General features: G+C 38.9%; 1 protein-coding gene across 1 annotated transcript in view; it reads left to right on the forward strand.

Annotated features, from left to right (window-relative positions):
* The window catches only part of fmn2a (formin 2a), a 66,359-nt gene that overhangs the window by 50,640 nt on the left and 1,082 nt on the right, over positions 1-14,637 (forward strand). Inside the window, exons 12-16 of the mRNA XM_052145766.1 lie at positions 442-562; positions 3,826-3,918; positions 13,133-13,184; positions 13,719-13,868; positions 13,992-14,073. Coding sequence (XP_052001726.1) covers positions 442-562; positions 3,826-3,918; positions 13,133-13,184; positions 13,719-13,868; positions 13,992-14,073 — 498 coding nt within the window. The remainder of the gene's footprint in view (positions 1-441; positions 563-3,825; positions 3,919-13,132; positions 13,185-13,718; positions 13,869-13,991; positions 14,074-14,637) is intronic.

Here is a 14,637-nt window from a genome sequence, read left to right on the forward strand (position 1 = left end):
GCTCTGAATGAACTGGGCCTTTTGATTGCTCGATGCCCCTTTTTGGACGCAGATTAAAAGGGCTGTATTGTAAATACTGTTAGAAGTTGGTCCAGATGTTGTGATTACGAGCTCCTATCCAAATGGACAAAATATGATCTGCAGGTTGTTGATGTGCTTCTAGTGTTTGGGCAACAAATTTAGGAGCGTGCATATGTGTATGCATGCAAACTGCTCTGATCTTTGACAGATGGAACGCTATTGAGATTAATTTGTTGCGTTTGATGCTTTGATTGTTTTCGGAATGATAACGATCTTTACACACAATGCAATTTTGACACAATTCACAATCAATCAGTTTTCAAAACCAGTGGTGCAGACATGATCTAATAAACACAAACATCCTGTTTTCATATGATTTCGCTTTAGATTTTCCATTGTTTGTGTGTGTTTATGTATCAGGATGCAGGTAAAGAAACATGCATATACCCGCTTCCAGAGCCTCAGGATCTGTTTCAAGCTTCGCAGATGAAGTTTGAAGATTTTCAACGTGACCTTCGCAAGTTGCGAAAAGATCTAAATGGTGAGATGTGGACGCACATTAATTTAATACATACATATTGACAAGTCCTCATGCACAAATATATACTCAGATACACATATGGACAAACACAAACTCATATGCATACTTGTGTGCAAAACACACAGAATCACATTCAGTTTGTTTAATTCAATGCACTCAGAAAATATCATTTGCACTGCACAATTCCCCAGCTTGCTGGATGGTTCTGAGTGCTATGGAAGATACAACAGACTGTGATACACCTTTTTAAACAAGGCTAATTATAGTTCTCATTCTAGATGTAATTACAAATGTGTAATGGTGCCAAAATGTGTGTTACGACAATGCAGTCCCTTGGATAAGTGTTGAAAATGACCCCCCCCACCCACCCCTCTCTTTCATTTTATCCAGCTTTTAAGGAATCACATTTAGAGTATTGATCAATGTTGCAGTCAGGAGTTGGCCTAATAGAAACAGCAATTTGGAAATCAGTGAGCCTTCTAATGGAGAACACAGGTCGTTTGCACCATTACTTGAATTCCTTTAGTAAATCGAGTGCTAAAACAAGCGAGTACAAAATAAATGACGCTTTCAGCGGGCATTATTCGTTCTTAACCTCAGGCACTTAACCTCAGGTTGACTGTGCTTGAATTTTACCATGGTGTCATTCTATCATAAATGAATTCCTATCATTCTTTTCTATGTTGGTGTTATTTTGAAGAGTGCCTAGTATGTAGGTAAAGGGCTTATACTACTCGTAAACACTGTCCACTTGGTCTCCAGACCAGTAAAGCAATTTATCAGGGTCTTCAGAAGGTCATTGAGATTGATTTAGCTTTTAGCTGCATGGCAAAGGTTGTATGACCCAGCTTAAGTGCAAGATAGAGTGTGAATGAGGTGTAAGAATCCGATTAAATGCTCAAAGCCAAGTTTAAATCCCTGCAAACATTTCAATGCCAACAAAAAAGACACACACTCACACAGATGTGGAAATACTCACATTCCACTGTCAGCATGTTTGGCTTGTTTAGCTTGTCGAGAAAACACTCTGATGTGTATTTGGTCAAATTGAAACACACCCCTAATCAAACCACATTTACAATGAATCATTTATCAAGGGTGAGAAAAACTACCATAGGCCTAGTGTTTTTAAAGGAGTAGTTCACCCAAAAATAAAAAATATGTAATCATTTGCTCACCCTCAAGTTGTTCCAAACCTGTATGACTTTCATATGCAGAACACAAGAGGAGATTTTTTAGGAATATTTATGAATATGTTTTTCAAAACAATTAGCATCTCACTTTAAAGTTAAAAAAAAATTGCCAAAACTATCATAAAAGTAGTCTATGCGACATGTGCATCATATTCCAAGTGTTCTGAAGATGTACAATATCTCTTGGTGAGAAAGGGTTAGGGGTTTGGGTTAGGTGAATATCTTGTTCAAATCTGTTGCACATACCGAAGTCCAAAGGAGAAGCTTGTTCACAGTTGCATGTGTTTTCACATGACAGTGCAAATTCCCACATGCAAGCACAAACTTCTGTAGTGTTTTCATGAACACAAATGACAGGTTTTTTTTAATTTTTGGGAGAACTAATCCTTTAAGTAAGTTGGTTTTACTTAAGCCAGTCAAACTACCAGGAGTTGGATTTGCGTTTGGTAAATGGAAATTTCTATTGAAGGATGGGAGGTTTTTGATGCATTGCTATACAGCCTATTAGCTTCACTCCTGCTGTGAGCCATATATCTGTTTACCTTAGCCTGAATCCCTAGTTGGTGATTTGCATTGTTAATCTTTCAAGGACCTTTTAGTTAAGCCCACTATACATGTGGTTGATGAATTGTAAATGTGCTTTTCCTGCATTTGTATGCTCTAAATCGTTTTTGCATACACCTGCGTAACAGATCAAGCATAGGTTTGATTAACACAGACAAATATTTCTCCTCTGGCAATGTTCTGGTTTTCTCAGAATCCTCAACATTTCACATCCCTAAAATCTCCCCATGGCCCAATAAGCATGACTTCACTCTTAGCATGGCAGACTACGGCAAGTTCATACAATAAATGGATCATCACCACATTAGCAATTTGGGCTAAGCAATAAAGCAGATGTTTGATGCTGACAGCTGGAAGGGGCACTGAAGTAGACTTCACAAGGCATGTGATCCATCTGGAAGGTACATTAGCATCTGTGTGTTTGCATTGTGTTGATTGGCATGCAAGACTCTGATCCATCATGGACTGTAATGATAGAGCAGTAAAGCCTCTCATGGGCTTCTGTACGACTCCATATGTACAATAAACAGGAGTGTCAAAGGAAAGAAGTTCATGAGATGGGATTACTTTGCTTCTTTTAGCGCAGGTCACAGATAGCACATATTATTCTAAAGTGATAGATCTATGAAGTGTGGTAAGAGATCACTGTAGGATTGGATGCTGGAGCTTCACGACTGAAAAAATCAGGCTAGACTTGTCTTGGCTGGTTTGTGCTGGTTCGTTCTGGTCTGCTGCTGGTCTAGCAGGTGGAATGTAAGCTGTTGACTATTGAATATAAAGATTGACGTATGTATGCTTTCTGGTGAAGCTGGTTGATCAAAGAAGTCTGGTTAAGTGAGTGAAGTAATCTGGTGGAGACACTAGCCTGGAAAGTCCAGTTTAAGATTGTAGCTGTATTTTGGAACATGGAAGTTGGTTCCTAGTTGGTCCACGCTGGTCATTGACTGTCCAACCAGCTACCATATTCCAAAAAACAGCTTGACCACCTTTAGCTGTTATGACCAGCTGGTGGCTGATTTGTTGTTGGTCTGAAGATGGTCTTCCAGTTTGGACTAGCTAATGAGCAGCTTGGATCAGCTAGAAACCAGTTACCATGTTTAAGCTATATATTCCAGCACATGGTTATCAGCATCCAAAACTCAAAATATGCTGGTGACAAGCTGTTCTGGTCCTTTAAGCAATATTTTAAATGTGGCTGCTCAACTTTAGCACCATAAAAGTTCCTTAACCATGACCGGTTTGACCACCTTAAGATGGCATGACCAGCTTGTAAATAGTTTGTTACTTCAACTTTAGGCCTATAACAGTTCCTTTTACAAAGACTTGATGTCAGCAAAAGTGTTTTAATGGTTTTATAAGTTATTTAGGCAAGTCGTTATTTTGTAGGCTATAAGATGCTCTGACATTTAACATGAAGGAAAGATCATTAAATTGTGATGCATTCCCTTGCATTCTTTCTTGCCTGGCTTTCATTTTTCTGTCCCCATTTTCTACTTGATTTTACAGCCTGTTCAGCAGAAACAGAGAAAGTGTGTAATGTCTCATCTGAGGAGCTCTTGCAACCATTTAAGGACAAAATGGAAGAATGTCTCACTAGAGGTAAGAAACAATGGACACATACATATATAGTGGCCCTATGTGAGAGCAGAACTGAATGTGGAGAACTCTCGGAGCCTAGGAAAAATCTGGGAAATAGATCTGAACTGACCTAGATTTGATTGTTCTAACATTATTTGTGTAAAACTAGTGACATGAAAAGTGAGAGTCCTTAATTTTATTATTCCCACTAATTTCTCTTAATTTTCCACCTAGACATGAAAAACCTCCCATCTCTGTATTCGGCAAAGCAACGTATTGTATTGATTCTCTCTAAGGGCTTGACAGTTGAGCGATCATGTTTTGTTATAGTTTCTCTCCATTTTGTTTATTTTCCTTCTCTGTTCTCCATCTTTGTTTCACCCTTTTCCTCTCGCTCAGTCTCTGTGCCTATCCATCTCTTTGTTTGATATAGTTTCAGTTCTTCTGTTTATTTCCTCTGTTAAGTGTGTCTAAGTCAACCTGCCTGATCTGTCTGTGGGTTGAAAGTAGCTCTGAGGATTGTTTCTGTCGGCACTTGTCTGTCATGTCTGTGTTGCTCTGGCCTCTTTTTGTGTTTCGCACTCCAATCATGTTCAATTGCCTTGCACAAACTATTTTTTTTCATTTTTCACTTTGGAGTCAACTGGAACATCTCTCCATAACACTCAAGGGTGAATTCACTGAAGTACCACTTTTCCATGCTGTATTTCAGTGCAAAAACCTTATTCACTGACCACCCACAATACAGTTTAACCAGGTGATAAATGCACTGAAATAGCTCTGAGTCATGATTATTTAAATCAAGTCATTCTTTACCTGTCTATGTTAATGAGGCTTTTATTTCACCTTATTCACAAAATACATTTACATTTACATTTATGCATTTGGCAGACGCTTTTATCCAAAGCGACTTACAGTGCACTTATTACAGGGTCAATCCCCCTGGAGCAACCTGGAGTTAAGTGCCTTGCTCAAGGACACAATGGTGGTGACTGTGGGGATCGAACCTACAACCTTCTGCCCACTACGCCACGACCACTCCCCAAAATACATGGGTGAAGAATGCTTTAAACAGTTGTGCCACTTTAGCAGTATAGCCACTTCCTATATTATGCAGTCTGCGTAGGGCACCAACTCCCTAGGGGGGCACCATCTTACCCTAGGGAGGCACCAGAAACTCATCCAGCTGCCCTTCCTTGCACGTTATACATTATATAAGGACCCTATAGCAGTCATGGAACACAGACGATCTCCTTGCATTCTCGCACCACGTCTCGCGCTGCTCTATCGAGTTCTAAATTGAAAACTGCCCTTAATTTGTACCCTAAACCTAAGTGATAGTGTTATAAAAAGCACATTTAAGATGAAAAACTGATGAGTTTTTTATTTTTTATTAATGCACCATCGAGTTTTAAATAAAACAAACCTACCCCTACACTAAAGCTTAAGCCTAAACCTAACAGATAGTGCCATAAAACGCAAATGTGACCTGGCCAACAGTTCGTGGAAAGGAGGAAGCTGGGCCTTGTTTAACAAAACACGTAGACATTTATTGTTGCACTTTTCAGCTGCACACAATAACACACTGCCTCACACTACGTTATGCTTTCCAGCTCAACATTACACTCAGGCAGCTTCATACATCTCTCTCTCTCTCGTCTGCCGCTATGTCCTCTCCTTAAATACTCCCGCACCCCTCACTGGAATGCGAGACCGGCACACAGGTGGACCTCATTCACCACTTATCTTCCCGGCCTTGCTCTGCCAAGACGCCGCTCAGCCCCACCCTACTCGCCACAGTGACATTAAAAAAAGCAATTGCTGAAGCAACTATGTCATTTTGTGGTGCATCTATGACACTTTCGACTCATGTGTTGTGCTCATCAGGACACCTTTGTCCTTTGCATTTCAAAGTGCATCGCTATGCCAGTTAAGGTGTGTAATTTGATCACACTTTACATTAACTAACTGCATGTACAAGCTTGTTAATGTAGATGTTAAACATATATTTCCCTCATAGATATATTGCCCTCAAAGCACTATTGTGAAAGTGTTTTGATGTTCAAGATAGCACTGTGTGAGAAAGAGGTCAAACTAAAGAGGTTTTACTTGTGATTTGAGAGTAAGTAAATCAATATAGTTGTTGTTTTAGTGCCAAACTGCAGCGACACGTACAAAGAGCCACAAAATAATAATTTAGCAAAAATGTAGTTATAGTTACGTGGTTCTATGAAACAAGGTTGACAAGATTGGGAACTGCACCAGGCAAATTGCATTCTCAACCAATTTTGTGGGTACAATAATTACCTGATTTACATAATTCCTTTACTGAATCAGGCACTAAAGCAACACAGATAGCATGTGCAAATAAATACCACTATTAGCGCTCACAATTCATTCTTTTGGAATTTCTCCCTCATTCTCACCCTCACTACATTGTTTTAATGCATTCTCTCCTCTCTTCACATTCTCTCTCTCTCTCTCTCTCTCTCTGTATTCAAATTTGCCGTTATAACAAAAACCACATGTGCTCTGGCGGCAGGGGTAACTGGGTGAGGTCTTTACTAAACGTTCCCCTCCTTGCACTCTCCCTTTGATCTAGAGAGTCGTGGGTTTCCTCTGCCTGGAACCCCGGCTCTCAGTTAACTGACATGACCATAGAAAGATCCCCTAATACATCCCCATCTCTCCATACTGCCACCAGTTAGAGCTAACAGACACAGGGATAGGAAAAAAGAGCTGTTCTTATTTTATTGTTATTTGTTTTATTGTGAAACTCCAGGAGAGTAACAGTCTCTGGCTCTACTGCGTGTGAGTGAGAGAGAGGCTGTTATGCTGTTTGGTCTATGGCCATTCTACTAATACCCTGGGCGCACAGAATCAATGTGATAATCCATTTACAGCAGAAGCCAAAATCAGTAACATGCTTACAAAAGGTCGATGGCCAAAATTATAGAATAGCTACCAGATGAACCATTTTAGCATTTTAAGATTGAAGTTCCATACAGTTTTAGCCGTTTTAAGTAAGAAAGAATGAACAAATTTGGAAAACATTAATTTTGCTTTGTATATTGCATATTATATGCCATTTAATTTGAAAATATTATTCCACCGGTATAAGTAGAAGAATGCAGATGTTCTAGAACCTTTAACAGAACCCAACATCATGAAAATAATTAGACACCAGATTGATTTTCAACCCTTGTGGTGGTACCATGTTACAGTGATGGTATAAAGTGCGAATACTATGGGCCCTTGATACATACCGTGGTACTGAATGATCAACATAAACTTATTCCATGGTATTTCCATGGTACCCTAAGATACTTCATAGAATACCATCTATTGGTACCAAGTTCAAGTTAATTACCAAACCATGGTAGTAGCATGGTACTTTGGCCCTCTATTTAACTAATGAAACAAACAACATCAATATAACAACAAAAACAACAACTTGAACAACAACAAAACATTTAAGTATGAGAAAAATGATGCCTGATCTCAAGAAAATTACATGACTGTGGCAACATTTTTCATTTTCCTTAAAAGCATTGTGGCCATTCCAAGGTGAAATGTCTATTGAGTGGTGTTGAAAGTGAGTTACATTTTAGTACTAAACAGATTAGGTTTTTAAGGTTAATTCTCTTTTAAGTTTTAAAACAACAAAACCTTCCTCTCTGCCCCAAACCTTAAACCTAACCGATAGTGTTATAAAAACGTGTGAGATTCAAAGTCCAGTTGCTGAAGGAGCCAAGGCATTTTGTGTTTCTTCTATGACACTTTCATCTCACATACAGTATCAACTTGAGTGATCTTCAGGAATGGTACCCCAGTCCTGATGAGTTATGAACACTGTTTTACTTGTGATTTTTGTGAAAGGGAATAAAAGTCATTGTTGCTGTACTGTTTATTTTACCAGGAAAGTGCTCCAATACTTACAAATATAAAAATCATTTTGCAAAACTAGGCATAGTAGCGTGATTCTACGAGACCAGGTTGGGAACATTTAATCCTTGTGCTCTGTTCGTCAAAAATGACCGGCCCCCTAAGATTGTTTATAAATATCTCATATTGCATATATAATCACAAGTTGCACCACGGATCTGTTGAATGCTTGATTCTGATAGGTTGATGGACGTTCTAAGGTGTGCAATTATTCTTCAAGTAAACGCACAGCTATGTCCTGGTCTTGACAGCATAACGTTTCCATATCACTTTGCCAAACTATTTCGGTTATTTCTAAGAGCCCTACAGGCTACCACAACAAAATAACCAATTAAAACAAAGACAATGGTTTAGTACATCGGATTAGAATGACAACAAATATCCATAATATCCTACATTTATTTTTATTTTGATTTAAATGCATGCTTGGCATCCTTGGCTCCCTCTCTTTCTTTCTCTCTTTTGCTCTCGTCTCACCCGCACAGACACATTCAGACTTGAGTCGCGACAACAAATAGAGCCGCCAATGCCGAAAAGCAGGGCATCCTGCCATGTTCTGCTTTTTGGCTAGAGCTGTATCAAAGCTAGATACACTTGATCAATACAACAATTTCTATATTATCTGAAATTTCTGTGGGAAACACCCTTGTGCTCCCCCTCCCCTCTCTTAAGCTCTCTCACACATACACATATGTATTACGCACACACTCACAAGCGAAAAACAGAGCCATCATGTCAGCGCACACCTGCATCTCAGTAGAGTTGAAAACAGTTGTAAAGGCTTACTTCGGAGAAGCTATATGCAAAAATGTTGACTCTCGCTGCTGCTGAGAAGTTTTCAAACTTACATCTTGGCGAAGCGATGTTACTTCTTACGAGAGCTGCAACAATCCCAGAAGTGATATCTCTCAGTTTACGGTTTGCTCTCTTTCGATCCCTCAAAAACGTATTCACGCTCAAATGCACCACCTTATTACTCCAGTAAGTGTTCCAGTAAAGCAGCGCAAGCCTCGCTATCCTCTGTTGCTAGTTTTAAGTGACTTTTTCGAACTAGCAACGAAGGCTCAGACTGTATCAAAGCAAGACGCTGAATCTGTGGCGGAAGAAAGTAGTTCCAATCACAAGAGCATTTTAGTGACAAAAAACAGAAAATGTCTTGAGATAAAACACAACGATGTCTTAAGGTATAGTAACCATGGTATAAGTGGAATAATTGACTCTGGAGCATTGAATTATTGAAAAATAATGCAACGTCACACCTCTGCACGGCGTGACCGCATTACCACCTTGGGTGTGCATTATTTTTCAATAATTCAATGGTCTGTCGTCAATTATTCCTTACATATTGCATTAGATCTTTTTATCAACATCTTTTTTAGTAATTATAGAAGGTTTTGTAATCCTTTATTTATTTTGTTTTATTTTTAACAGGATTCATTGAACTGAGCTCCTAATGGGCTAGTGGGGGCCACTCCCTACAGAAAACAATGAATATATAATAATGACATAATACATGAATAAACCACTTGACTGATCTGAACAAAATAAGTGTCATTTTAAGCTTAGAATCTCGACTTTAAAATGCATATAGCTGATCCTACCAATTCTTAAATAATGCTTTTTAATTTGGTGTCAAATAAGAACGGTTTCGTTCTCGTTATTTGCACATTTGGTTTCACAACAATTATATTCAGAGTTGATATAACCATAAAAAATATAAAATGGCCATGTGTTATATATATATCGTTGGAAAGGTCACATTTAATAGAATGCAGTGAGAAAATTTGTTTCACTCAGATGCCAAACTGCATTGAGTATTAGTGTATGAAATATAATAAACAGGAGTGGGGATGGGGGTGATTCAGCTACCGTATGTAAAGAAAGTAAATTTCTTTGTCACATTGAACTAAAAAGGAGATGTTAGACTGAAAGTTCTAGCAAAGAAATATAATAAAAGTTCCACAGAAGAAAAATGTCACATTGGTTTGAAACAACATAAATAATAAGTTATTTAAAATAATTTGGGGTCACATGGGGTAAATAATATGATGACAGAATGTTCATTTTTGAGTAATCTATCCTTTTAAGTCGACGCAAAACATTTTAGAACTTATCTTGGAACCAGTGTATGAGGCCAAAAGGAAGAGCTGGAAAACTGTTATTTGTGTTCTGGGGATTCTCCGGTCATACAGAACTGTTGTTGAGAGGTGTGAAAATGTGTAAGGATACAGCAGTCATCAGTCGATTTATTAGTGGATCACAGGAGACTCTCCAAGCAGCTGGGAATAGAGTATATTAAGTGACACTGACATTACCGCTTTAATGACTTTAGAGATCTGTTCCTCCTCCAGTCAACTCCATGCATGCTTTAAGGAACAGCTCATCCAAAAATGAAAGTTCTGTCATTATTTACTCACCCTCATATCATTCCTAACCGATATGACTTTAGTAGAATGTCCGAGCTGCTGTCAGAAAGACTCGCAGACTTAAGTAAAGTTGGTATGACATCTAAAGTCTCTTTCATCGCCCCTTTCTGCAGTCTGATGAAATTGCTACTCGAACTGTCAGATCCTGCCGGAGATAGGAGGCAGGGGGTGAGGAGCTATCCCCTGTGAAGGACAGGACCCAACTGGTGGCGGTGGGGAGGTGACGGTGTCCGTATTGGCATACGGAAACATCAATGTGATAGATTGTAAACAGACCTAAGCAAGGGCTGATATATGATCGGCTAGGAGCTACCTAGATAATGGTGTGATGATGTACAGCTGCGAGACTTCCCGCTAGAACTATGCTTACATGAGCTCCAAAAAAGGATAAAAAAAAGCACCTCGTGTGTTATATTTTAAGCCATACAATAGCTTTCTGTGAGGAACAGACTGAAATGTAAGGTGTTATTCACTGAAAATCTTGCATTCAAAATCTAGCTTGACAGCCGTGGTCGCCATTTGCTTTAATAATTTGGAATTTAAAGCAACTTGGACTGCTATACAGTAAATAACTCCTTTTGTGTTCATGGAGGAAAAAAGTAATATGGGATTAGAAAGACACAAGGGTAACGATGACAGAATTTCTTTCCGATCAAATTTTTTTATTGATTCAAAAATACACAACAGAGAAAAGCACAACATCAAATCAACATTTAACCTTTAACCCCCAATAATATCCTTCCGCAATCACCAATTTCACCCTGACCCCCAAAAAATGCCACTGTGGTCACATATCATACACACAAAAACACTCCATCCGACTTCCATCCCCTTAAAGGGTAACTAAACCCCTGCTCAGAGTCTGACTCCACCCACTAGCAATATTTGAAAAATGCTCGAAAAGTGGGCAGACCCCAGCGGGGATAGAGGGGACGAACCGAGGGCGGGGCTGAGCGGGGGGGCGTGCACCTGAGACCCGTAGTGACAGATTAATTGACAGCTGCTGTCAGACTCTAAAATGGAGAGTGACTGGAGTTACGCAAGTAGCTTTGCCACGGAGCGGTCTTTTGAAGTCGAGGACCTTTCTCCCCCACCTTCACCTGAAGTGGAGGAGGGTGAATTGTCTGTGGACACAGGGCCGGAGTCATATCAATTCGAGCCGCTGGCTCAAACTGCGGTTTTAACTCCCTGTTGAGCATCCGAGTGCGCATTCACCTTCACTCGCGTGCAGGAAAAACAAACGAAACGCTGTTCAGTGATGTTTATCCTTTTAGCAGGATTTTTATTTAGCAAGCTTCATTTGAACATAACATCAGTTAGCTGTTCTCTCAACTTAGAAGAATGTGACGTAAAGCATAACGTCATCATGTACAAAACCGTATACCTCCAAATAAAACTATACAGGTAGTCAATACCGTAATACAATGTATAAGGGTGCAATACGTTTAACACTCCCGCATCGCGAACGCGCATTTGTCGACCCCAGAGAATTAACTTTAGCCTAACCATAAATTGTGATTCAAATATATATGATCACTCACCTCAAGACGCCGCTGAGGTGGTGGAGTCCATGCAGGAGGAGCAGCGTTTGGCACTGCGTCGCTTTTCAGCGCGAGCTGTTTGGAGAAGCCCATTTCCACCTCCATTGAGTTGGAGAAGCAATCCCGCGTAAAATGCAGTTTGCACACTCCTCCAGCTCTAGGCGGAACTCATGGTCTTCCAGAACAAGGACGTGCAACCCCTGGCGCCTAATTTCCAAGTCTGCTGGAAAGCTATACAGTCCAGCAGTGCTGTTGCAACCAGAAACACTACACCTACGTACCATCCTGACCACTGTACTAAATACAGATAATCTACACTAACTTGAAGCTATCCTAACTGGCCTTAATACTATGCTACTAACTAACTATGCTTCTAACAATACTACACTAACAAATATGCTAATTAACTACCTAGGCTGACACGAAATAATCTAAATAACTATATAAATGCTATGCTAAATAGATGCTAAAATACTCTATCCTGATCGTTTTCAATACTCGCAATTCCAACTCCTGACTCGCTACAGTGGTTTTGACGAAACGAGATGGTTTTTATATTGCCATGGGCGTGGTAGCTCGTACCAAGGGCGTGGTGAGCTGGAACCTGCTTACGTCAGCTGTCACCGCTTACGTCACGAAGTACCACAAACAGCCAATAGGAAAATTCAACTGCAGTAGCCACCGTTCAACCTGAAGAGGGCAGCACTCAGATGTTTTTACAAAATATATTATAGAATTAAAACACTTTATACACAAATGTCAAAAAAATTACTTGAATCAATGACCAGTACTAATAAAGCCCCATTCTTACAGATCATTAACTAAAAAAAGTTGGTTTAGGGTTTAGTTACCCTTTAAAGTAATTTGTCTGCCAATCATGATACTGCTCAGAACCCAATTTTGTGTTTATCCCCTAAATTTATGACCGCCCCATCAACCAAAATACAGAGTCTAGGGCAAAGTAAAATTTGAGTGTCCAAAACATTACACATACTACTGTGAACCTTCAACCAAAATTCTTGGATCTTAACACCATGACAGAATAAAAAATTTTGGGTGAACTATTCCTTTAATGCTTTTGATTTGCTTCTTATTATTTTATGCCATTAGATTACAACTGGTTTATGTATAATCAGATTTCGTAGGGTTTATATTTGTCATAATCTGTGCACGTGTGTACGCTCTGAGACATAAATACACAAAAAACATGTTGTGTAAAAAAAAATTGTTAAGACAAGCAGTTCAAATAATTGTAAGAAAATAAAAAAAATCAATAGACTGTGTCATGTTTACAGTGCCTCTGTCATATTTTTATTCACTCAGCCAAGACAGAGCTGGAGCTCCAGGAAAGACAGCTCACTGACACGCAGAGGATGTAAGTTGTCTTACTGGGTTAACCTTGCCAAGTTCACTTATTACTGTGTCAAATTGGTTATGTCTCCTCTACATGTGTATTTCTCCTATGTATGTGTGTGTGTTTGTGCATGAGCATCCATGCTATACTCTCACTTCTGGTACTAATAGCATAATTCTCAGAGATTGATCGACGTTGAGTAGATTGTCTCCTTTAAAAAGGGGCCATTTTTTTTAAACTTTGGCTTTTAGAATGGAAAGAACAAGCAAATATGAAGTAAATTAATATAAAATGCTTTTGTGTTCTTTGTCTAAAATGTTGCTCATTCCTGCATTTCCTTCCAAGTGCTAGACTTGCATACCAAAAAGTTGCTTAAGTCAAAAAAAATTGCACTTGTCGTTCTTTATGTAAGAGCATTATTTTTATAAGCTAAAATTTCACATTTCACATGCTTGAAGTAAGCCGATCAATTTCACAGTTCCTATGTGTATACTTTCTAATCTTTTTTGTAATATTGTGTTCATAATGTCATGCATTTCTTTGAATGCTTTCCAGTTTTCTGGAGCTGAGCGTGTTTTTCTCCATCAAGCCTAAGGCAGGAGAGAAAGAGGTTTCGCCAAACACATTATTTTCAGTGTGGCATGAGTTTTCATCAGATTTTAAGGAACTATGGAAGAGAGAGAATAAAAGTCTTCTGCAGGGGAGGTAAGGAAAATCGTTTTCTCGTTTCTATTTTTTCTGTGATCGTCTGTCAATGTAATTTCATATCTGTCTTGATTGATGGAAAGTTGATTGGTCTAATTCTAAGTGTACATATGTGTATATTAGGTTGAAAGCAGCAGAAGAGACTTTCAAACAGGCACGAGAGAAGGCTACTTACAATGTAAAACCTAAACATGCATCGGGAATAGTATGTATTAAAAACACAATTTCATTGCCTGCTTTTTTTACACACACACACACACACACACACACACACACACACACACACACACACACACACACACACACACACACACATGTTGTGTTTCCATGTTTTATGGGGACTTTCCATAGACATAATGGTTTTTATACTGTACAAACTTTATATTCTATCCCCTAAACCTAACCCTACCCCTAAACCTCACAGAAAACTTTCTGCATTTTTACATTTTCAAAAAACATAATTTAGTATGATTTATAAGCTGTTTTCCTCATGGGGACCGACAAAATGTCCCCACAAGGTCAAAAATTTCGGGTTTTACTATCCTTATGGGGACATTTGGTCCCCACAAAGTGATAAATACACGCTACACACACACACACACACACACACAAACACACTTAAAAATAAAGGTGAATGCCATAGAAAAACAATTTTTGGAGCTCTTTTACATGAACCTTTTTATAGTCTATAGTCTTCATAGACATACTGTATGAAACAACTTACTATTACCAGTTTAAAATTGTATTACAACCATGATCTGTTTCTCTG

Source organism: Xyrauchen texanus, chromosome 16 (genome assembly GCF_025860055.1).
Source record: "Xyrauchen texanus isolate HMW12.3.18 chromosome 16, RBS_HiC_50CHRs, whole genome shotgun sequence".
NCBI classification, from domain to species: Eukaryota; Metazoa; Chordata; class Actinopteri; order Cypriniformes; family Catostomidae; genus Xyrauchen; species Xyrauchen texanus.